The sequence below is a fragment of the Sporobolomyces salmoneus genome, assembly GCF_050403485.1.
Source record: "Sporobolomyces salmoneus JCM6883 DNA, S_salmoneus_JCM6883_v1_ctg65, whole genome shotgun sequence".
Lineage (NCBI taxonomy): Eukaryota > Fungi > Basidiomycota > Microbotryomycetes > Sporidiobolales > Sporidiobolaceae > Sporobolomyces > Sporobolomyces salmoneus.
In genome coordinates this window covers 65,127-86,319 of record NW_027481098.1, presented here as the reverse complement: position 1 = coordinate 86,319, position 21,193 = coordinate 65,127, and the positions used below count along the sequence as shown (strand labels likewise).

The 21,193-nt window shown below is 52.8% G+C and overlaps 9 protein-coding genes across 9 annotated transcripts; 8 read left to right on the top strand and 1 right to left on the bottom strand.

The window, feature by feature from the left end:
* Positions 1 to 991: 991 nt before the first annotated feature.
* Positions 992 to 2,478, top strand: JCM6883_005308 (uncharacterized protein; the record flags this gene model as incomplete). Its single annotated transcript, XM_076634615.1, has 8 exons — positions 992 to 1,206; positions 1,268 to 1,282; positions 1,346 to 1,450; positions 1,527 to 1,638; positions 1,695 to 1,811; positions 1,875 to 2,110; positions 2,175 to 2,253; positions 2,314 to 2,478. The coding sequence occupies 8 exons, from the start codon at positions 992 to 994 to the stop codon at positions 2,476 to 2,478; spliced, it is 1,044 nt and encodes a 347-aa protein (XP_076485432.1).
* Positions 2,479 to 2,788: 310 nt separating this feature from the next.
* On the top strand, positions 2,789 to 3,606 carry JCM6883_005307 (uncharacterized protein; the record flags this gene model as incomplete). The annotated part of the gene is made up of 3 exons (XM_076634614.1): positions 2,789 to 3,019; positions 3,095 to 3,385; positions 3,472 to 3,606. 3 exons carry the CDS (start codon positions 2,789 to 2,791, stop codon positions 3,604 to 3,606), a joined length of 657 nt encoding a protein of 218 aa, XP_076485431.1.
* Positions 3,607 to 3,784: 178 nt separating this feature from the next.
* On the bottom strand, positions 3,785 to 4,875 carry ATP23 (putative metalloprotease; the record flags this gene model as incomplete). The annotated part of the gene is made up of 4 exons (XM_076634613.1): positions 3,785 to 3,967; positions 4,042 to 4,125; positions 4,196 to 4,527; positions 4,602 to 4,875. The coding sequence occupies 4 exons, from the start codon at positions 4,873 to 4,875 to the stop codon at positions 3,785 to 3,787; spliced, it is 873 nt and encodes a 290-aa protein (XP_076485430.1).
* A 109-nt stretch (positions 4,876 to 4,984) lies between these two features.
* On the top strand, positions 4,985 to 8,013 carry JCM6883_005305 (uncharacterized protein; the record flags this gene model as incomplete). The annotated part of the gene is made up of 10 exons (XM_076634612.1): positions 4,985 to 5,042; positions 5,122 to 5,146; positions 5,212 to 5,305; positions 5,375 to 5,421; positions 5,498 to 5,547; positions 5,618 to 6,105; positions 6,185 to 6,623; positions 6,698 to 6,801; positions 6,883 to 7,877; positions 7,947 to 8,013. 10 exons carry the CDS (start codon positions 4,985 to 4,987, stop codon positions 8,011 to 8,013), a joined length of 2,367 nt encoding a protein of 788 aa, XP_076485429.1.
* Positions 8,014 to 9,678: 1,665 nt separating this feature from the next.
* Positions 9,679 to 10,113, top strand: JCM6883_005304 (uncharacterized protein; the record flags this gene model as incomplete). The annotated part of the gene is made up of 3 exons (XM_076634611.1): positions 9,679 to 9,734; positions 9,804 to 9,895; positions 9,968 to 10,113. 3 exons carry the CDS (start codon positions 9,679 to 9,681, stop codon positions 10,111 to 10,113), a joined length of 294 nt encoding a protein of 97 aa, XP_076485428.1.
* Positions 10,114 to 10,297: 184 nt separating this feature from the next.
* JCM6883_005303 (uncharacterized protein) lies at positions 10,298 to 11,179 on the top strand (the record flags this gene model as incomplete). The annotated part of the gene is made up of 1 exon (XM_076634610.1): positions 10,298 to 11,179. One exon carries the CDS (start codon positions 10,298 to 10,300, stop codon positions 11,177 to 11,179), a length of 882 nt encoding a protein of 293 aa, XP_076485427.1.
* Positions 11,180 to 11,504: 325 nt separating this feature from the next.
* JCM6883_005302 (uncharacterized protein) lies at positions 11,505 to 13,983 on the top strand (the record flags this gene model as incomplete). The annotated part of the gene is made up of 9 exons (XM_076634609.1): positions 11,505 to 11,896; positions 11,994 to 12,196; positions 12,290 to 12,440; positions 12,548 to 12,650; positions 12,719 to 12,890; positions 12,955 to 13,094; positions 13,160 to 13,220; positions 13,293 to 13,373; positions 13,448 to 13,983. The coding sequence occupies 9 exons, from the start codon at positions 11,505 to 11,507 to the stop codon at positions 13,981 to 13,983; spliced, it is 1,839 nt and encodes a 612-aa protein (XP_076485426.1).
* A 229-nt stretch (positions 13,984 to 14,212) lies between these two features.
* On the top strand, positions 14,213 to 15,985 carry JCM6883_005301 (uncharacterized protein; the record flags this gene model as incomplete). The annotated part of the gene is made up of 4 exons (XM_076634608.1): positions 14,213 to 14,673; positions 14,835 to 15,026; positions 15,090 to 15,273; positions 15,347 to 15,985. The coding sequence occupies 4 exons, from the start codon at positions 14,213 to 14,215 to the stop codon at positions 15,983 to 15,985; spliced, it is 1,476 nt and encodes a 491-aa protein (XP_076485425.1).
* A 576-nt stretch (positions 15,986 to 16,561) lies between these two features.
* JCM6883_005300 (uncharacterized protein) lies at positions 16,562 to 19,852 on the top strand (the record flags this gene model as incomplete). Its single annotated transcript, XM_076634607.1, has 5 exons — positions 16,562 to 17,468; positions 17,535 to 19,219; positions 19,284 to 19,362; positions 19,433 to 19,692; positions 19,763 to 19,852. The coding sequence occupies 5 exons, from the start codon at positions 16,562 to 16,564 to the stop codon at positions 19,850 to 19,852; spliced, it is 3,021 nt and encodes a 1,006-aa protein (XP_076485424.1).
* Between the last annotated feature and the right edge of the window lie 1,341 nt (positions 19,853 to 21,193).

Sequence of the window (21,193 nt, the reverse complement as noted above, 5' to 3'; positions counted from 1 at the left end):
GTTGACGTTCATTCCTGCTGGCTTGATAGCTCTTGACCGCATTCGGTTCTTTGAGCTCCGTCTCGATTATTGTAATTCTGGTTCGAAGGTGCGCCGCTTTCGCTGAGCTTTGATCTAAGCGCTACACAACTAACTTGTATCTGCTGTCTCTTATAGACATTACTTCCGCAAACGGTTCCAGCATCTACTAGTTCATAGTTGTCAGTACTATTTTTCTCTGATACTCGAGACCCTAACTCGCCGAGGCTTAGCGGACTTTTTACGATCGCGCAGCTTCTGTTCGTGAACGTATGCAGGCCCTCTCGCACCGACCTGAAGATGACGCGCAAGAACTGGAAAAAGGAGGATCTCCTCGTTCGACAATCAAACGCAAGGTGCGGTTCCCGGTCGGCAACTCTCCGTCTAGACTACGACGCGAAGAAATCGACTCCCGCTCCAAAGAGTCGAGTGAATGACGCCCAACTTCCGAATCACCTCACCCCATTCGTCAACGCCGGCAGCGAGCTCTCTCTTCGACTTCTCGAGCTAGTCGTCTTTCAAACATGAGCTATTCGCACACTCGATCGGTCCCTAGAGAAGACTTCGGTGGCTTCCAAAATCCTCTCGAAACGGTCTTCAAGTTTTTGGCATTCAAAGTCGACTCGCTCTTACGAAGAAACGAAGATAACTTCCCTCGCACTTCGACAATTGTTTCGTCGCGTTCCGTTCGGCAAGAAGGAGCCGCTCACGAGCCGGGACAGTTGCGAAGAGTGGTTTCGCAAGTTTCGGTCGGGCGCAACTCGAGGTTCTTATCCTTGGGCTCTGAGCAGGCGGAAGAGCTCGGCGGTGTTGAATACAGGGTAGGTATCTCTCTCTCTCTGCGACTTTCGTTCGTCCTCCACATTCTTACGCTTTTCGTTTCGTTTCATAGGCTCTCTCGCTTCTGCTAAAGATCGTCGTCGGCTACTGGATCTGTCTTCAGTTGATCGGCGTCGTCACTATCGCACCGTGGATGTCTCGCTCGTCAGAGTATCGAACTGTATTCAATCCGCCGGATTCGAGACCTATCAACCCGACTTGGTTCTCTTTTTTCCTCGTTTTCTCAGCTTTCGCGAACAACGGGATGAGCGTAGTCGACAACTCGATGATCGACTTCCAAAAAGCTTACTGGCTTCTCATAATGACGGGAATTCTCGTACTTGCCGGTAATACCGCACTTCCCTGCTTGTAAGCACTTCTTCTTCCTCTCTCTGGTGTCAAAATTGATGGGCTCTCGAATAAGCAACAGCCTACGACTCACGATGTGAGTACCGTCTATCCCCGAACACTGTTCATATCGCTCACATTGGGCTTCTTTTTGTAACAGTTGGGTCGCTTCGAAAATCGTTCCTCGTGAATCTCGCGCCAAAGAAAGTCTCGAGTTTCTGTTGGAGCATCCTCGTCGTACCTACATCTATCTCTTTCCTGCCAGGTACGCCGTCGATTCCTCTTTCGCTCTAGATCGTGAGAATGTGCTGATTTTGACTGAATCAATCTCCGTCACTCAGGCAAACTTGGCTTCTGGTCTTCCTGCTCTTTCTCATCAACGGAATCGACTGGTTATTCTTCTGGCTCCTTGATATCGGAAACGAAGCTGTCGAAGCGCTTTCTCCCGGCGTTGTATGTTTTCTCCGCTTCGTTTGGGCTGCGTGAGCTGACCTTCGATCTCGATCTAGCGTTGTATCGACGGGTTATTTCAAGCTCTCGCGACTCGTACAGCGGGTTTCCAAGTCGTCAACCTCTCTGAGGTGGCTCCTGCCCTGCAGTTCACCTTGGCAGCAGTAATGTATCTCGTAAGTACTCGATTTGACAGATTCCTACGACGATTGCGAGCTTACAGTTGGTACCGTTGACAGTCCGCGGATCCGATCGCAATCTCCGTCAGATCCTCCAACGTCTACGAAGATCAAGCGGTCGGGATCCATGAAACTTATCCGGACGAAGACGAGTTCGAGGAGAATGCACAGCCTTCTTCGAGTTTCCTCCTCATGCACATTCGACGCCAATTGTCGTTCGACATCGGTTTCCTGACGTTAGCCATCTTTCTCCTTTGCGTCTTGGAGCGGCATCGGATCGGTTCCCAGAATTGGCCGTGAGTCTGCTTCGGACTTTCGTTATTTCACCGAGACTGACTCCATGTCTGCTTTCGTTGACAGTGAGGTATCGATTTTCTCCCTCATATTTGAGATCTTGAGCGCGTACGGCTGCGTAGGACTGTCACTAGGGACCAGCCGAGTAAGCCGAAACACATTTCTTCCTCGACTTCCGTAATCTGACTCCGTTCATCTTCCGTAGAATTCGGCTTCTCTCGCGGGCGTCCTTCGTACGCTCTCGAAGCTGGTCCTCATCGGGACAATGGTTCGAGGACGTCATCGAGGTCTGCCCGTCGCGATCGATCGTTCCATTCTCCTCCCTTCCGAACTCGAAAATACTGCGGAGGACGACTCTGACGGCGAATGACAATCAGCAAATTACGGACTCGAGATGACAAGGTTGGATGGAAGGGAGAATACGGAGGGACAGAGAGGAGGACATGGCATCGAGGAAGTGCATTCTGCTCGCTTGGGGGAAGGAGAGGTATGAGAGCAATCGGAGAATAATAGTCGCAACCCGGTCAGCGCGAGCGAGAGGCTCGAGTACAAAGTCGCAAGGTTCGCCTCGACGGAGCGGGCAGACAAGGGGAAAACGCAAGTACCCCTTGGTCTCAGCCCATTCGAGACGGCGATATCCTTCTCCTCTTTCTTGCATACCCTCATCGACTCGCTGAGCCATGGCGGCTCCACTCGAGACCGTAAGCAAGTGGCTTCACAACTATCGCAGCTCTCTCCTCGATTCCCTTTCGACCAACCCTGAAGAACGGCACGCAAAACGAGACTTCGCCGCTGGATTGGATGTTGTCGCAGCCATCTTCACACAAGTCAACATCGATCGAGCGGTCGCGAAGACGATTCGAGGGGAATGGATTCAAGGGTTAACAGCTACCGCTTGGCGACGAAATTTCGTGAGTCAAGCTCAGAGTGGTCAGAGCAGTTACCGATCGCCAACGAAGTACGCTCACAGTGTTCGTATCCTGCAGCTTGATTTCGTTAAATCGTTGCAGGTCTCGTACCGAATTATAGGACAACAACTCCAGCATCGCACAAACCTCGAGATGATCATTCAATCTCTGAGGGAGACCACTTCACCGTACAAAGCTCAATCGAGATATCACTGGATCAACAACGTCACTTCGGAGGTCGAGGGATGGGAAGAAGCGGGACAAGCCGCAAGATTGACCGTTCTTTGGCAAATTGCTCGAGGTCTCAACGAGCGAGGATACGACGGGATCGACGTTCCTCTGTGCGTCGAGTACGCCCTCTCGCAGACTGTCAGTCTCGGTTCAAGAGCCTCTCATTCAGTACGGAGCGAAAGAGCAACGAGCTGAACGACGGATCCTCTTCCACTCCTTAACAGCATCCGAGACCGCCTCCTGTACCAAGTCCCCGGGTGCTCAGAGAAGTTGGTGACAGTGAGCTTTCGAGGTCCGACTTCGCAGCGTTTCGACTACCTCCCGGCCACGATTATCTCGTTTCAAACGACGACTTGTGACAAAAGGTTATGACGAAAGGTTGTGCCGAAAGGTTGTGACGAAAGGCGATTGCAATGCGAGGGGGAAAACGGGTCGCGAGTGCGCGGTAGTAAAGAGACAACAGTTGATTGATCTCGTCGAGCGATCGAGTCGAGCTGATTCAATAGATCTGGCGATTTTGTCATTCAATCGTTCTCATCAGTCCCCGTCGCGGCAATGCAGAGTGAGACAGGAGAGGTCGGGAGAGCTCACTTCGTCGAAAGGTCTCGTATCAGGCCAGCAACTCTCCCAAACTTCGTTCACGACTTGTTCAGCTTGTTCTCGAGACTTGCAATTTGGGTTTGCCGTCACCGAGAGGATGGCTCGTCTTCTCACGCAAGCCTATACGATGACGAGGGTTGCAGTGTAAGCGATCAAAACGCTTGACTTAGAGAGAGGCGTGAGAATAGGCGAACCTGATGTTGCTTCGTAAACGAGAAGTTTTGACGTGAAAACTCTCGACCCCATTTACAGTCTCCACTCAGATTCTCCGCTCGAATCTGGGAGAAGAATTGAATCCGATTCAGCACGTGCGTGTTGGAGTTCAAAGAGACAGAGACAAGCGCTCACTTCTGTACAAGCGTGAGCTCTCAGATCTTCCGCCCATGATTTTCCACCTCTTGGCTTGAACCTTCGATCGTCATACGCGTGGACAAGTTCGTGAGCGAGAGCGTCTTGCATGTGAGGTTTCCCCATGAAACGATTTTGACAGAGTAAAACTCCGAGCTCCGACGAATAACCTCCCGCCATGGTCGGAGGACAGGGCTTGCATACAATTGGAATGGGGAGATGCGGTGTCGGAGAAGAAGAGGATGTTGCTGATTCGGCAGAGTCGGACGATTGGGAAGAGGAAGAAGGAGGAAGGAGTGAAATATGTTGAAGCATGAACCGAACGATTGGACCTACGAGTAACTCAACTCGCTCAACCGTCAGCTGCTACTCGACGGATAGACTCCTCGATGAAGACTGTACTCACTCTCTCTGGTCAACTCGTCTCTCCACCTCTCACATCTTTTGCAATCGGCCGCCTCTCGTTTCAGCTCTTGCTCAGTCTTTTCCTGTGCGCCTCCTGCTGGTTGACCTTGTTGCATGATGGCCCCATCTTCCCATTTCGGAGTCGCTATTGGTGATTCGCATAGCAGAGGAGGAGTCGAAACGAATGAGAGAACTTGCTGCCGGAAAGAATTGAACTGAGATCGGAACGAAGCCGTGTCCGATGGAGAGAACGCTGAGGTAGTCTCGGAAGGCATTGCCGAGCTGAGCTTAACGTTTGAGAGTGACAAGGAGGAGGGAGACGAGCAACGCGAATCTCACTTCCTCCTCACATCTCGTTTCCGAACTTGTGCAGTCGCCTCGATCATGGACGTCGACGATGATGAAGCTTTCCTCTACGGAGATGGAGATGCCGCAACTACTGGTCAGTGCGAGCTCGCTCTCTCGCTCTTCCCCTCCGTTTCGACCTCCTGATCTTTCTGCTCCTTTCTTCACGTCTTTAGCTCAAACAGCATCAGCTTCTACTTCGTGAGCATTTCTCGGCTGCATCTATGCGCAAGCGCTCCCTTCGCTGACCTTTGAAGGAGTGACAGTCAACTTGATCAATCTGGCCAAGTAGCGACTTCGGAACAACAAGATGGAGCGAACGAAGACGAAGAAGAGGAGGAGGAAGAGGAATCTGATGATGTGAGCTCATGCTTCCACGCGAAAACGGTAGACTCAGTGGATGCTCACTCGCGTTGAATCGGTTCGCAGGACCTCGAAATAATTCTCGACGGAGAGGGTGTCGCTCCACCAGCTGCGTGAGTCTCTTCTGAACTTTGTGATACTCTCGCTCTCGAGCGCGCGAGGCTCACGTCGTTTGTGGTCCTTCGACAGTCAACGACGACCTCAAACTCTTGCGAGAGCGCCTTCACTCCCTCAGAAACGTACGCTCGTCTCCTCTCCTTCACAGTCGCCCTCAGTCAAAAGCTGACGATCTCGTCATCGTGGTTGTAGCTGCGGGTGTACCTCAACCTACAACCGATTACGCACCTCTCGAACGACCTCGAGCCATTCCCGTTCTCGGTTCGACGACCTCAGCTACTCCGCAACCCGAAACGAGTCTACCGCCCGCGCAAATCGATCAAAATTCGGAAGCGCCCCAAGCCTTCGTCACCGAAGGAGGAACCCCGATTCCGTCTCTCGAATCTCCCGGAAAACCCTCTTCCGTCAATCTTCTCGTTCCGAAAGGTTCTCTCGTTTCCCTCGAAATCGCTCCCGACCCTACTCCGACGTTCGACGTCAACGCGGTACACAAAGATGCTGATGGAAACGACTTGTTCGACGTTGACCTCGACGCGATCGAACCCAAGCCCTGGAGGAGGCCCGGAGCGAACTTGAGCGATTACTTCAATTACGGAATGAACGAGGCGACGTGGAAGAACTACGTCAGGAAACAGAGAGAAATGAGGGAGAGTGAAAGTGCTGAACGAAATCCCTTCATCGTGAGTTTCTTTCTCCGCTGTCGTTCCCTTCTTGATTCGGACCTGTAGCTAATCGTGCCTCGTTGATGATTCACTCTAGTCATTCGCCTCCGGCAATATTCAAGAAGCTTGGAACGAACTTTCACAAGAGAACAAAGCGTTGTTGGTCGCGACGATTATGGGATTCCCTCCCGGCGCTCTTCCCTCGAGTGGACCGAATCCGGCTCAGATGGCTCAGATGGCGGCTCAAATGGGAATGGGTCCCGGAGCGGGTATGATGCCTGGTGGAGGAATGATGGGCGGAATGATGCAAAACGCGATGGGAGGACATCCGATGAATCACATGCAGCAGTTACAACTTCAACAACAGATGCAGATGCAACAACAAATGCAACAGCAACAACAAGCGATGATGGGAATGAACGGAATCGGGAATCAACAGATGAACTCGCCTATTCCGGTCTCAATGCACTCTGGTCCGCATCCATCCTCCGAATTCAATGGTGGCGCGACTCCTTCAGTAGCTGGAGGTGAAGAAGGTACGCAACGGGTTTCCCATTCCGTTCAACTCATAGACGAAAAACTGATCTTTCCCACCTCTCGCTCGATTTAGAATTCGGAGAAGATGCGACTCAAAACGGCGATGAGAACGGTACTCCTTCTCTCGCCGGAGGAGAAGAAGCTATTGAGTCTGGTGATATTGCTGGATTCGAGTCGGTGAGTTTCAGATCCTCTTTTCGGAAAGAAGAGGAAACAAAAAGGCTCTTGAGCTGATCGATCTTGTCTCGCTTGGATCAGGGCATTCCCGTTGGACCCACCGCTGCTGGACGAGGACGAGGAGTAACAGGAACCGGAGTTGGAGTCGGAGCGGTTCGAGGTGGACGAGGAGGAGCACAAGTCGCCGCAACAGGCCGAGGAGGATTCGCAGTCGGTCGAGGCAGAGGAGGTATCGCTATTCCTGTCGGTCCCGCGGCCGTCGTCGGAGCTCTCCCTACAGGTCCTCGAGCCGTCGTCGCTTCTCTCCCCGCGAACGTTCCGACTGGACCTCGAGCCGCCGTTTCGAACCCTGTCGTACCGACTGGTCCCGCTTCGTCAACGGCGATTCCTACCGGACCTGCCGCGAGTCGAGGTAGAAATAGCGCTGCAGCCTCTTATCGAGACAAAGACAAGGATCGTTACGGAGACGGTTCAGGAAGCATGGAGGGGCTCGACTACGGAGGAGGAGGAGGAGGTAGTGGAGGAGATAGTCCAGCGAGGAGTCGGAAACGAGGAGGTCGAGCTGAGGATAGTGACGACGAATACTCGAGGGACGGAACGAGGAAATCGAGGCGATCGAAAGAGGAACGGGATCGAGAGAGGAGGGAACGAGAACGTGAAAAGGATCGCGAGTACGAACGCGAACGGGAACGAGAAAGGGAAAGGGACCGAGAAGCGAAGAAGAAGGGAGTTTCCGATTTCTTTCCCCCCGACAACGACGGAACTCCTCCACCAGTCGGACTCAAGATCAGAGGAGCGACGAAACGAACGAGCACTTCGAACGCGGCGGGAGACGAGGAGGATAGAGAACGAGAAGGTTCAGTCGCTTCTTCTTCGAGGCGAAGTACGAGAAAGTACCGAGACGAGGATGACTCTCGAGCGTCGAGAAGGTCTTCGAGGCGTGACGATGATGTTGAAGGAGATGGTAGGAGGAGCAGACCCGCGAGTCGATCACCCGAACCCAGGAAGACGAGACGGACGCAATGGAGCGACGATGAAGACTTCGGTGGGGGTACTTCTCCGCATGAGGACAGAAGGTGAGCATCATCTCGGTTAGTGTCAGAGCGAGCTGATTGAAGCTGATCCGACTCTGCTCGATTTCGCAGAAAACGCAAAGCGGAGGATTCTCCAGAAGGTGATCGAACCCGGCGACGCTCGAGTCGTCGCGGCTAGACTTCATGTGTAGTGCTCTGTCCGCGACAGTTCTTTCTCTCTGTAAGCCAGTGAGGCTACCGAACGTTGAAAACTTGGGAGACGAATTCAATCGGCTCGGACCGTCTATTCCGCGAGCAAACTCTGGGCTTGTAGCTTTCTCTAGCGTGACACTCCTGACTCAAGACTCGTCACATCAAGATCTCTTTCGTACGGTCAAGGTCTAGCTTCGAATTCCCCTCGACTTGAGCTCGCAGTCGGATTGAATTGCGACTGTACTGAGAAACGGAAGAAATCGGAGTGCACCAGACGACGCTACATTCGACTGACTGTCCTAGACAGCTAGCCTAGACTGCCGAAATGGCATACTCACAATGGCGAAAGCGAGGAACAAATGAAATTTCGGTCTGAGAACGAAATTGCCGGCACGGACTTAGGTCACCCTCGCAAGTGCTGCACTGAGGACGGCTATGAGCGTTACGTATAGTACATGCCATCTCTCGTTGCCTGCATCATGCATGACTGACGCTTTACTAAGTGACAACGGAAAGAGAAAAAAGAAGATGACGGAAGGGAAAAGTTGCGAAAAAGAAAGCACGCCGACAATGAGTCACTGGGCTCTACCAGCTCCGACTCGGGGACGCATGTACCCATGTGGAGGTGACCTGAGTAACGGCGGAAGCAGGGGGAACTGCGATGGAAGGAGGAAACGGAACTTTTCGACAGAAAAGAAAAAACGGGGAAACGTTGCTCGCGAGGTTCGGTGAGCACTCAATTGGGCGCCTAAGGGTGCACCGGAACAATCGGAAGTGACACGCGCGTGCGGGCGTTTGTGAGCTTTGCGGGTTCAGCCGAGTTTCGCAAACGCGCTGAGCTTGGTTCTCAACGTCGAGAGGGAGATGCCCAACTCGCACCCTTTCTTTCCCGGGCTTGCAATCGTGATGGGTTGCACTCTATTAATACTCTTTCACTTGCCGTCCAGCGCGTTCGCAGCAAGTCCGCCAGCTACGCTGCATCGAGCATGTCCATGTCAAATCTTCAGTCTCCCGTCTCATTGACGGTTTCCGCCGTGAACTGCGAGGCACGACTCGGATGGGGAGGTCAAAGCAAAGGATCGTCGCTTCGCTCAAAAGCGAATTTCTGTTTCGGAGCGATTCGGTCGCAAACTGGAGTTGCTCTGAGCTCATTTATCGTACGTTTGTTTCACGCCCTCAAGGATCTCGCAGGGCAAAGCGCAAGCAGCATTGTTTTGGTACAGGCATCGTCTTAGCTCGTCGCTCTACGGTAGGTCTAGCGAGGGAAAATGTCGAGCGGCAACAGAACGGCCATCGAAGCTACGAGAAAAGACCCTCGACAACTTTGGGCGAGACTGAGAATAGAGTGCTACTGGTACTTAAGTTGCTGTACGCCGATCGAGTGAGATCTTCACATTCCATCTGCGATCTCCCTTTTTCAGTGCCATGTGAGCAATTGAGTGACGCTGTTTCCTCTCTCGATTTTTTTTGCCTTGTTTCGGTCGTACCTTGAAAGTTATGCTCGCCTCCACAGTCGCTTCACCCCCCCAGTCAACAGCTGGCTGGCGATTGTTTCTTTCTCCTGCTTCACCTCTCTACAGCACTTCGACATCGCTCTCTCTCTTTACGCTCCACAACAGCACCTCCCCACACGAATCGACTCGCGCGCAGAATGCCCGTGAAACGCTCAGCAGACGAAGTTGCGAGGCCTCCTCTCTCGCGCGGATCGTGAGTTTCACGCAGATTCTTTCCTCGATTGCTTTCGATGTGCTGACCTTTTTTGCTACGCGTCTATAGAGCCTGCCACAGATGCTTCACTCGGAAAGTGAGGTGCTCCGGTACACCGACGGAGGATGGAATTCACGCCTGTTCGAGTTGTTTGCGAACCGGTTCGTTTTCTCACTTTGTCTTAATCTCTTCATTACGCGCTCCTAACTGACGGACGACTACTCTCTTCGCAGCTCGTTTCAAGAATCACGACCTCAGTCAGGTCAGATGCTCGTTCAACAACGAAGGTCTTTGCTCAGAGGAAGGAGGTGCTCAGCTTAACGGAGAGCCGATTCCATCCGCTTCGGGTCCCAGTACGTCCAGTCTTCTTTCGAATTGACAATACAGTACAGCGAGACTTACGCTTCCTTCGTTGTTCAGCTCGACGAAAACTCGGTTCGAGAAAAAGCACGGGGAGCCGCTCAACATCTTCGCGGTCGAGCTCGTCTGCCCGGTCCGACTCACCGAGCGACAGTAGCATCCAAACGCTCTCTCCCGCCTCCTCCGTCGAATCTGTACCCACGATGAGCAAGTTCGAACTCGAGTTGCCCCAACCTCCGGCTCTCTTGCAACGATACTCTTCGATTCCTTACCAATTCCCCCCTCCTCTTCCTCTCCCGACAATGCCCGCTACAAGTCTCTATCAAAGGGAGTACCTGCCTCCTCTCCAAATTCCTGGTTCCACCCTCAGGTCGAACGCGTCTTCCGCAAGGTGTTCTCGAGACGGATCTCCCATCACTCCCGTCGACCCGACTCCTCCTTTGTTCGCTCGTCGCTCTCGTTCGGGAGCTCCAATGCAAATATCGCTTCCTATCAACAATCACTCGAATCATTCTCCGGCACATTCCGTTTCGACCACCTCGTCCTGTGCGCCCTCCCTCGACAGCGCTCCCCTGCAAACTCCAGCTTCGTGGGGCAACTCTGCCGCTCCTTCCTCGAGCGCTCATCACCAACCGATTCACTACGGCGCGCCAACTCAATTGCCCCTCACTCAATCGGCTCTCGACCTCGCACCGTACTCTGCCCTTTCTCCTTCGAGTCTTTCCAAGTTCGCAACGGCCTCAGTGCCTTCGTTCGACTTCTACGTACCCCCTCCTCAGCTCGAAAACGTCGACATCTACGCGCCGACAACGATCGCAGCGACTCTCGGCTTGGACCCCTACAATCCTTCTTTCGATCCAACAACGGCCTCGTTCGACTATCCCGTCCAAATCTCGAACTACTCGCAGCACTACCCCAATCAACATCCTCTCGCGCCGACTACTCCCTACTTGAACGTCGACAACTTTTCCCTCGACGACTTTTCAGCTTCTTGCGGCGCAAACTTTCACCTACCCAGTCCCGGGCTCACCTTTACTTCTTCCACTCCTTCTTGGATGACCAAGACTCCATACTTTTGTACCTAGATGGATTCTCGTTGACAGACAGACACTCTCCTCCTTTCGTTCTTTCTACTCTTTTTCTCTTTCAACTCGCGCTTTTCGGAATTTTGTTGTCTCTCTACTTCGCTCCCTTGTTGCCATATATTCGTTTCTTCCTGCACTGTCACACCGATACGAACCCGTCTTCGAACCTCGACGAGTGAGCTCTTTGCGACGTTTCTGTTGAGCGAAGCTCAGAGGTTTTCGTTTCGAAGCTTCGATCGCGAAAGACTTTGAGAGGAAGGTCGTGTCGTCATCGATTTCGCTGCAAACTGGTCGAAAATTCTGTACTCTTTCCCTCCTCACTCGCATGCAAGTTCTTCGAGCTGCAACGACCACAATGTCTCGAATCCAACGTCCAGCAGCTATCGCAGCTAGAACTCTCGCCGCTGCAGCTCAAATCGAGGAACGATCCCGTCATTCTCGCTCTCCTTCTTCGAGCTTGTCTCCGCCTCCTCCCACCCCTCCCGCAGAACGTCTAGAAGAGGCAGCTTATGAACAAGAAGCCGAGAAGGAAGCATCTCCAATTCCGACGACTCTGAAACCGAAACGTCAGAGGAAGAAAGCTACGCCAGCAGCAAAGACGGAAGAGGGAGTAGACGGTGAAGCGACTCCTGCGCCGAAAAAGAAGCGTACGAGGAAAGGGAAAGAACCGCCTGTATACGTGATTCCCCCTATGGAGCAAATTGAGACGGATTTCAAGTCAGTTTTCTTTTTCCTTCGTCGTCGCAAGTCGGTTCTCAGCTTGAGGCGACAGCGTACTGATCCTCGAAACCTCCCTTATCGTATTCCTCTGCAGAGGTCGTCTAGGTTACGCTTGTCTCAACACGATGCTACGAACTCAGAAACCGCCTGTATTCTGCTCTCGAACTTGTCGAATCGATACGATTAAGAACGAAGACAAGGGAATGCCCCATCTCAAGGAGCTAGGAAGGCAGAATATGTCAGATCTGAAGGATATCATCGAGTGGAACGCGAAACATCATATCTACTTCATGCGAAGTGAGTCATTCGATTGATTCCCTTTCCCCTTTTTCTCCTTCCCATACGTCGTCCGATGACTGACAGCTTGTCGCTTCTGCTTCTTCTCAACAGTGTCGTCCGAGATGTTCCCCTTTGCTGGTCACGCTGAATACGGATACTCGCTCGATTATGCAGAGAAGGAGTTGAAAGAAGCTGGAGAAACAGCGAAACGCCTCGGAGTTAGGTTGACAACTCATCCGGGACAATTCAATCAGCTTGGATCGTAAGTATCTTGCCTATTTCTCCGAGTTGTGGTTGAGACTCGAGAACCTTGAGCTCAAGAACCCGGGAACTGACCACTTCTTCCGCCTCGGTTCCAATTGTCCTCAGTCCTCGTCGACCAGTAGTGGAGAACACTTTCAGAGATCTGGAGTATCACAACGAGATGATGGATCGAATGGGTCTCGATAAGGATTCCGTCATGATCATTCATGTGAGCTGACTGTATTCTCTTCTTTCGCTCTCAAACACGATGCTCATCATTTCACATTGGCGCCATAGGGAGGAGGCGTATACAACGACAAACCGACGACGATCGAACGATTCAAGAAGACGTACCAGGAGCTTTCCCAAGGTGTCAAGAATCGTCTCGTCCTCGAGAACGACGAGATGTGCTTCTCCGTCGACGACCTTCTTCCGATTTGCGAGGAGCTCAACATCCCTCTTGTACTCGGTACGGATTTTTGGCCGATTCTCCTCTCCTCAGCTGCTGGTGCTGACAATTTCGAATCTCGAAGATTACCATCACGACTGGATCTTCCCTTCCTCTCAACCTCTATCGGACTTGATGCCTCGTATTCTCGCAACCTGGACGAGGAAAGGTATCAAGCCAAAGTTCCATTTGTCAGAGCCGAGACGAGGCGCAGTCACTCTCATGGTTCGTTCGAAATCTTCGTTCTTGCCTCGGTTGTTCAGTGATCTGACGTCTTCCTCCTCGAATAGGAACGTCGAGCGCACGCAGATCGTTGTCAGAACCTACCGAGCCCGTTACCGGCAGACATCGGTGGGCTTCCACTCTTCCTCCCCTCGGTCAATGCCCCGACGCTCACCGGAATGCTTCACGATTGTTTGACAGATCTCATGATCGAAGCCAAAGACAAAGAGCAAGCCGTGTTCCATCTCTTCCGTCGTTATGGTCTGCATCCTGTCTTTCACGGTGCGTTCAGAACGTCTCTCTGCGAAACGAGGCGGAATGATGACTGAATCATTTCCTCGTTGTTGTGCCGACAGATTCGCTCCGACCTCCAGCACTCGAGGAGACGACTCAAACCGCTGGTCGAAAGTCGAGCAAGAAGAAGACTCCGAAGAAAGGGGTCAAGGAGGAAGACGAAGAAGATTCGGCGACCGCGACCGACGGAACTGCTCCTTCGAGTCCTATGAACGGGAACGACTTTGAGGAGGTCAAGAAGGAAGACAACATGCTCGAACACGGAGTCGCTCCCCTACCCGAAGGCATTAACGCCGAAGGACAGGCTGTCGTTCAGCTTGACACGGTCGAGGAGGCTAAAAGGAAAGGAAAGGGAAAGGGGGAAGCGAAGGCGAATGGAACGGCTACACCAAAGAAGAAGGCAGCTACGCCTAGGAAACGCAAGATCAAGGAAGACGAGAACGGAGCGGACGGAACTGTCGAAGGAGAAGAGGACGAAAAACCAAAACCCGCGAAAAAGTCGAAAACCCGAGCGACCAAGGCAAAGAAGGTCGAAGAGGCCGTTGTTCCTGTAGCACCTTCAGTAAACACTACAGAGGCAGCTCAGATGGATCAGTGAGACCGTCTTTGATAAGTTAGATCCGATAGAGCTCGATAGGTACTTCTTCCTACATCCTTGTAAAATTGCATTGTTGTCACTCGTATCGTCCATATCCCGCTGAACCTCTGCGAGTGAGAACGAGAGTGAAGAAGTCTCAGGGAGAGCGAAGCGATCGAGAGCGTGAGCTTGTTGTTTTGATCTTCTTCCACATCGCTCTATCATCTACCAAAGTCGCCCACCGTAGAACATGACCGGTCGAGCTGTCAGCAAGTCCCCTGCACCCACGGGCGGTCGTCGCTCCTCTCGCCATTCGACGCCGACGCGAATCACATCTCCTCAACCGACGACTCGCTCAACTCGATCCTCTGGGGCTCACATGCTCGAGCCTACCGCTGGTACTCCTTCTCTCGCACCTCTCGTACCAACCCCTACCGCTCCCGGCTCGAGTTCGGCTGGATTATCGATTCCCAAGTCTCCTTCGAGGAGGGCCCTCTCCCCTCGTGCGAGCGCCCGCCCTCAGCGACCCACTCTACCGCTCAAGCACATCAACCGTCTCATGAATCCCGTAGGAGGAACCGATGCTGCTGGCTCGAGTGCGAAGGAGAAGAAGACTTACCGGGTCAAGACTCAGATCCTCGATTTGGGAGACAATAACGGACACATTGGAATCGCTAGGGTCAAGGTCCCAGTACCGAAAGGAATTCCAGGGTTCGTCACTCCTTTCTCCGCGTCGAATATCCTCTCCAATTCTTTCGCTTCTTTCGAATGTTTTCGTTCTTTCACGCCGCGGTTCGAGCGTGTTGCGCGTGATCGATACGGATCATGACGTGGATGGTGAACACTGCTGACCATGCCATCGTTGGAAACAGTCACATCATCAAGCGATTCGACACCAACGCAGTTTCCGCCTCTTCAATGTTTCGAGCCGCGTTTCCGACCGCGAGCGAGCAAGACGAGGCTGTAGAGATGCGTTGGATCACGACTGGCAGTCGAGGCAAGTACGGAGACACCGCCAAAGCCGGTAACGAAGAGAACGAAACGAAGAAACTGAGCGGAACTTGGTGAGGGAAAGAATCACTTCTGTTTTATCTCGAATTTTGCTCATTATGTCGTCTCCACATCAGGATTCCCGCCGAGACCGCCCTCGAACTCGCAGAAGAGTACTCGATTCAACGATTCACGACTGAACTGATCAAATACGTTCCAAGCGCAAAGGAGAATCCGGCATCGGCCGAGGCTCCTACCGAAATGGCAGTCGATGAAACCTCAAGCGAGCCAGTCGCTCAACAGCAGACCCCTGTCAAAGACGTACGTTCTTCATACTATTCATCACCTCGTTCGTGAGCTGCTTGAAGCTGATTCACGGCTTTCGCTACGATAGGACCCCGTTGTCCACTCCCCTCGATCTTCGAAACGAGCTCGAGTAGCTGCGCCTGAAGCTGCTGAGCCTCAAACGCTTTCTGGCGCTTCTGCCGAGGGTGTTTCGATTCTTCAAACTCTTTCGACCGCGCCCGAATCTGGAATTATGACTGAAACGACCGAAGTCAAGCTCGACATTCCCCTCGACTCTTCGAACGGTCTCGTAGCCTCCGACGAACAGATCGAAGCTCAACTCGCCGCTGCGAAGGAACTCGTCCAGTCTCTGAAAGAATCCAATACATTGTCCGAACTCGCCGACGAAAGCCGCATCACTTCGCCTTCGACTCGATCACAAGACAAGAAGAAGCGTGCTCTCGAAGAAGATGCCGAAGAAGATGCGATCCCGACGTCGGGAACTCTCGCCGATCAAGATGAAAGAATTGTCGACAACCGATCTTTCCTCGGCAAACTCTTCCGAAGAAAACAACGGCGCGTTCCAGTTCAAGCGGGACGACAAACTCGAGCTCTCCCGAGTCGAGAAGTCGTCGTCGCTCTACCAGAGGAAGAACAACAAGTCGCGCAAGGCAGGAGGTGGGCAGCCGGATTTGGACTCGCGGTCGCCGTTGGAGCTACCGCCGCCGCTCCCTACCTATTCGGCTAGGTACGATCTCGGTCGGTCGCTCGGAGGTGTCTATTGGAGCGAATCAAGTCAATCGTAGCGATGAGACGCAATTCGAATGTAAATCTCTAATCCGTTTGAATCATATAATCACCATCTTATTCCCAGCTCTCCTCTCTCCCCTCTCTCTGTGCACCTCACTCTCTCTTCTCTACCTCAGTAACCTCTCCTGACTCTGCCTCATTACTATCTCTACTGTTTTGTGCTTGTAACATCGGTGTCCTAATTCATCCACATCTACTGCTTCCAAATCGACTATCAAGGTTCGTCTTTCGCGCGAGAGAATCTGCACTGTACGACAAAAAGTCGAAACGTTGAGCGAGATTAATCGACAACGTTTCGGCTTTGGAACGTTGAACGGTTGAGCCAAGTTCGACTTTCCTTCTCGCACCTACCTCTCCCTGAGCGACTACTTCCAATTTCGGCGCAACCCAGCAACCTCGACGTGACCAGGCATCGAGACTCGCTCCATCTAGGCCAGAATCGTGGGCTCCCTCCGGACGGCCGTTGGAGACTTCTCTTGGATAAACATTCTCGCACCCCCTGCCATACCTTCCGATGCCGCTATTCTCACGGCGGAAGAGCGACACTAATCTTCAGTCAGCAAGCGAAAGAATTCCGAGGTCAGCAAGCGGGAGAGTGGGATTAAGCGGGAGCGAGACTGATGGGAGAAAGGGAAGGAGGAGCAAGTCGACCACGAGGGAATCACGCGAAACGAGACCAGAACGAGATGTACCACCAGTTCCGAGCAAAGAAAGTAGTTACAGTGGATCAGGATTAGGAAATTGGAACTCGGAGACGAATTTACGACAAACTTCTTCCTCGAACCTTCCTCCTGGAGCGATGCCCTCTCGCCCGCCGAGCGCACAGTACTACCAAGCAGCTACCATCTCGACACCTCCTTCGACGAGACGCCCGGCGCGTCAATCCTCCCTCGGCGCATCCTCAGCTTCTCACGACTCGAGCTTTTCTTCCGCGACGACGAAACTCGCTTCAACCGTTTCTCCCTCGATTCCCCCTCGGAACTTCGAACACCACAAATCGCCGTCTATGTCGAGCCCTTCCTCTCTTCCAGGTCAACCTCGACCCTTCGAACATCTCCCAATTGTCTCCCCCTCGTCCCGAATCCATACCAACTCTCAGCAGTTCCACACGCCGCCTCGTCGATCAAGTCGTCAAGATTTCTCGAATCCTCCTCTTTCATCATCAGCCAAATTCGCTCGATCGATGTCTTTGTCGCCTCCGACTGCCGCTGGAGGAGTCGATTACACTTCGGTCGCCGATAGCGTCGTTGGCCTCGCTCCGTCTTCGTCTTTCTACGGTGGAACTTTCGCTTCGAACGGACACAGTCTGCAGTCGACGCCCTCACAATCACCTACAACCTCGCCTCGCTCGAGCCAACTTGCAGAGCTTCAAAGCAGCTTGACGCAGCGAACTTTACAAAACTCGCACGAAGACAGTCCAAGTAAGTTCTAGCTACTATCACTTCCCATTCCGACAGGTCTCACATATCGTACTCTCGCTGTTACAGGCATGCGGCGATCGACTCTCAAACGCGAAGACTTGCCTTCTCCTCCTCCTTTCGCTCCGCCCAAATTGCGCGACAATTCCTCTTCAACACCTTCCGCTGGAGCTTCGACGAGATCGCCTTCATCCTCGACGCTCTATTCGAGCCCGACGACGAACAGTCTCCTCGCCACCTCTTACGGTACGACTCCGCCAAGCTCGCGATTCTCCGTCACCCGTAATCAATCGAATCAATCGACTGTCGACAAGAGCTCTTCTACGTCAGAGGAGGACGGCGCTGTAACGGAGAACACCTCGATCGATGGCTTCACACCCCCATCGAAGCAGAGTCAGTTCGAATTGGCACCTTCCCTCCCCATCAACGATACGCACCCTTCGCCTCCGATCGATTCGTTCGAGCCGCTGCCTGTCGACACTACCCCACCTCGTACTGCTCCCGCTCTTCCCTCGACACCTCGAGACAAGACCGAGACTTCTTCAATGACCCGCGCTGAGAACGATTCTCTCCACGACTCAACTCATCACCCTAGGCAACTTCACGACGGAGTCGGCTCCGCTACGATTGCTCCGGTGTCCTCATCTCTACCAGCAGCAAAATCTTCCGAAAACCGTTCGTCGATTCTTCAAAGCGCTTCCTCATCGATTTCGAATGCGAACAGACCGCTCAAACCCTCCGCTCCCTCGACACCTCCGCCGCTTTCTCCTCAATTTCAAGCGAGAGATCCTTCGCCGTCGCCTCGTCGAGTTTCAGCCAAACTCATCGCGAGTCCAACTCGAGCTGCCGCTTTGGCCGCTGCTCGAGAGCGAGAGAAAAGAGCACTAGCTGGCAACTCGTTACCCAAGAAGGAGGAGGAGGAGCATCGAAGGGAAGAATTTACGGAGAAGGATTCACGCAAGGAGGAGGAAGAAACGGTCTCAGTCGCAGAGAAGGTAGTGAAGAACCGTGTTCGATCGCGCATGGAAGTCGCTTTCTCCCTCTGTTCCCGACAAATCCTCAAGGTCATTCTTCCTTTCCTCAGTGATCAAGAGGTCGTCTCGCTTCGCGCCACTTCGAAAACACTCAGGCTCGCATTGGACACGGACGGGCGAGAACTCATTCTCGAGAGGTTCCTCGGAGCGCAAGGTTATCGCTCCTACCTCCCTCGTTCCGACAAACGACAAACCTTCCTTCCCTCAGACGATCTCATCTCTCTCGATCTACGAGATCTATCCGTCTTCCGAGCAGCTCAATCGATGACGCTCGACGATTACAGCCGATTTTCCAAAGCTTACAATGCTGGTCAACTTCCGCCTTCGAAACTCAAACTCGCTCGCGCCACTACTCGATCCTGGAATCGCGTAGTTCTCCGATTACGATCGCAAACCATACTTCCTTCCGCTATGTTCGCTCCTTCATCGTTCCCTGATCTACGACAAGTCAAACAACCCGTTTACAAATCTCCGAGAGCACCTCAACTCCGAGTTTGGGTTCCAACTTCCCGAGGCGACAGTTGGATGAACGATCAGGAAATCGTCGAATGCGAGAGGGAGCTATGGAGAAGTGGGAAAGGGGTTTGGTCAGAGTTGAGGAAAGGCGATATCGTTACCAATGTCGCGATTGAAGCGTTCGGCAACTGTGGGCGTACAATCTTTGACGGTCGGTTCCTAAGAGATCTCTCTTTCGATTTCGACGTTATCGGGCACCTTCCAGTAGGCGTTCTCTCAACCGCAACCTTACATTTCTCGACGACACTGACTCGACTCGTCCCAACAGAGCTGGCTCAACATGTTGACTCTCTCCCCCTCGTATTTCCACAACATACTTGCGAGCTCGACTTCAAATCCTGTATTCTGTAGGTTCTTCCCCTCTGATGTCCGTATTGTTCGTCTTCTTGAGACTGATATCTCGAAATTGCGGATCAGACCTCTCGCTCTCCCCGTTCGTTCAACGTCTCCAGGAAACGCTCCGTCTCGAAAGCGAAAAGGTCTCGCTGTCTTCTCCTCAAGGGAACTACCAAGTCAAAAGGCACGTTTATCGAGGAATGATCGAGATCAAAGCGGGCAGGGTGCTCGAATCGACAACTGCGGACGGCGGCTTTGAAGTCTGTCATCCAGAGTGGGCTGGGAAGTTGGCATTCGAAACCGAAGGCACGGCCGAACATGCGTCTTTACTGATTGCTAGAGTGAGTTTGATCAACGATCCTCCGCTCGCCGCAGCGACTCTCTCGCTAATGAATCTGCTTGCTTCGCCAGGTCGCTTCGAAAGCTCCCACTCCTTGGAAAGTCCTTCGAGAAAGATGTAGACCGGGTCGTCTGCATCTCAGCCCGGTGCTGGAGAAGTAGACTGTGTTTTTCGTATACACGGACGGGTTTCTGTTCGGGAGTGATGAGTATCCGAGAATTGGCAATGCGAAATGGTGAAACTGAAACAACAAGGAAGGACAAATGTACAGCTATAGACAGACGAGAGAAGAAGAGACGAGTGGGCGTCACCACTGTATCGGCGGAGAGAAGAGAGGGAGAGACAAGGATTCGAAAGCAGTCGACGAGGAGAAAAAGTTATCGAATGACTCCGCGTCAGAAGCTGATGTGGCTGAGTGTGGCGAAGCCGGCAGCGAAGAATCGTAGAAAGAGAGCTCGTCGATGAGACTGAATGGGTTTTGGTCGAGGGAGTCGAGTGAGGAGGCAGAAGAAAATGTGCTGAAGGACGAGGAAGAGAACGACGAAGAAGAGAGCGGCTGGGTCTGCTCGGGCGGCTTGAATGTGCTCTGAGCGAAGAGATCGGAACTTGAGCTTGAAGATTCCGTCATGTCGGAAGAGAGAAAGCAAGTTGTCGAGTCGAAAGAAAGTGGTAGAGGGGCGTTCGTGAATTGAAGCGGAGAGAGGGGGAAGAAGTTTTCGAGGGTTGAGAAAGGATCGTCAAGAGGAAGAGCCGGTATCGTCAAAGCGTCGAAGGTGTCTGTCGTCGAAGAGGTCAGAATTTTGAGCTCAGGAAAAGAAAATTCGCGAAAGGGTGCTCACCCGTCTTGAGCTTTTCTAGAGTTGGTGACCAAGCCGATGCCTCGCTTGCGGCACTCACTTCCTCTCCAGCTTCCGATGACGACGCTTCTTTGCTACCATCGTCAATAGCGGGACTTCGCGCTGATTCGCCGCCAACGCCTCGTACTCCTTTCTCCCTTCTCCGTCCCGTGCTCGACGTCGAGTAACAGCATCGGACTGCCTCCGGATCTTCGTGCTTGTGTCGTGCTGATCTCTTGCATGCAGTACACGCCGGCTTGATAGCATCTATGAAGTCAGAAACGAGTGATCAGATAATCATTCAACCTGAGCAGAATCGTGGTGACAACTCGAGAGACGCCGGTCTTCGAGCTGAAGGAAGGAGAGCGGCATGATCGAAAGGAGACTTACCACACTTTACTTTGCGAGCCTTGCCTGATCAGATTGGTCGGGAAGAGGCAGGCTTAGTCAGTGTTCGAACTTGCGCGAAGGAGAGAGGCGCGAGAGTGAAGAAACTCACAAGTTGCGCATGAGGAACCTTTTGGTAGGACGTGTCTCAAAGCCATGAGGTCGAGTTGAGGTTGGAGCGCGAATGGAACAGGTTGAAGGTCGCGAGGAGTGACGAGAATATCAGAAAGAAGGAAAAAGGCTTCGGACGGATCTCGAGGACGCAGGTCGGAGCTTACT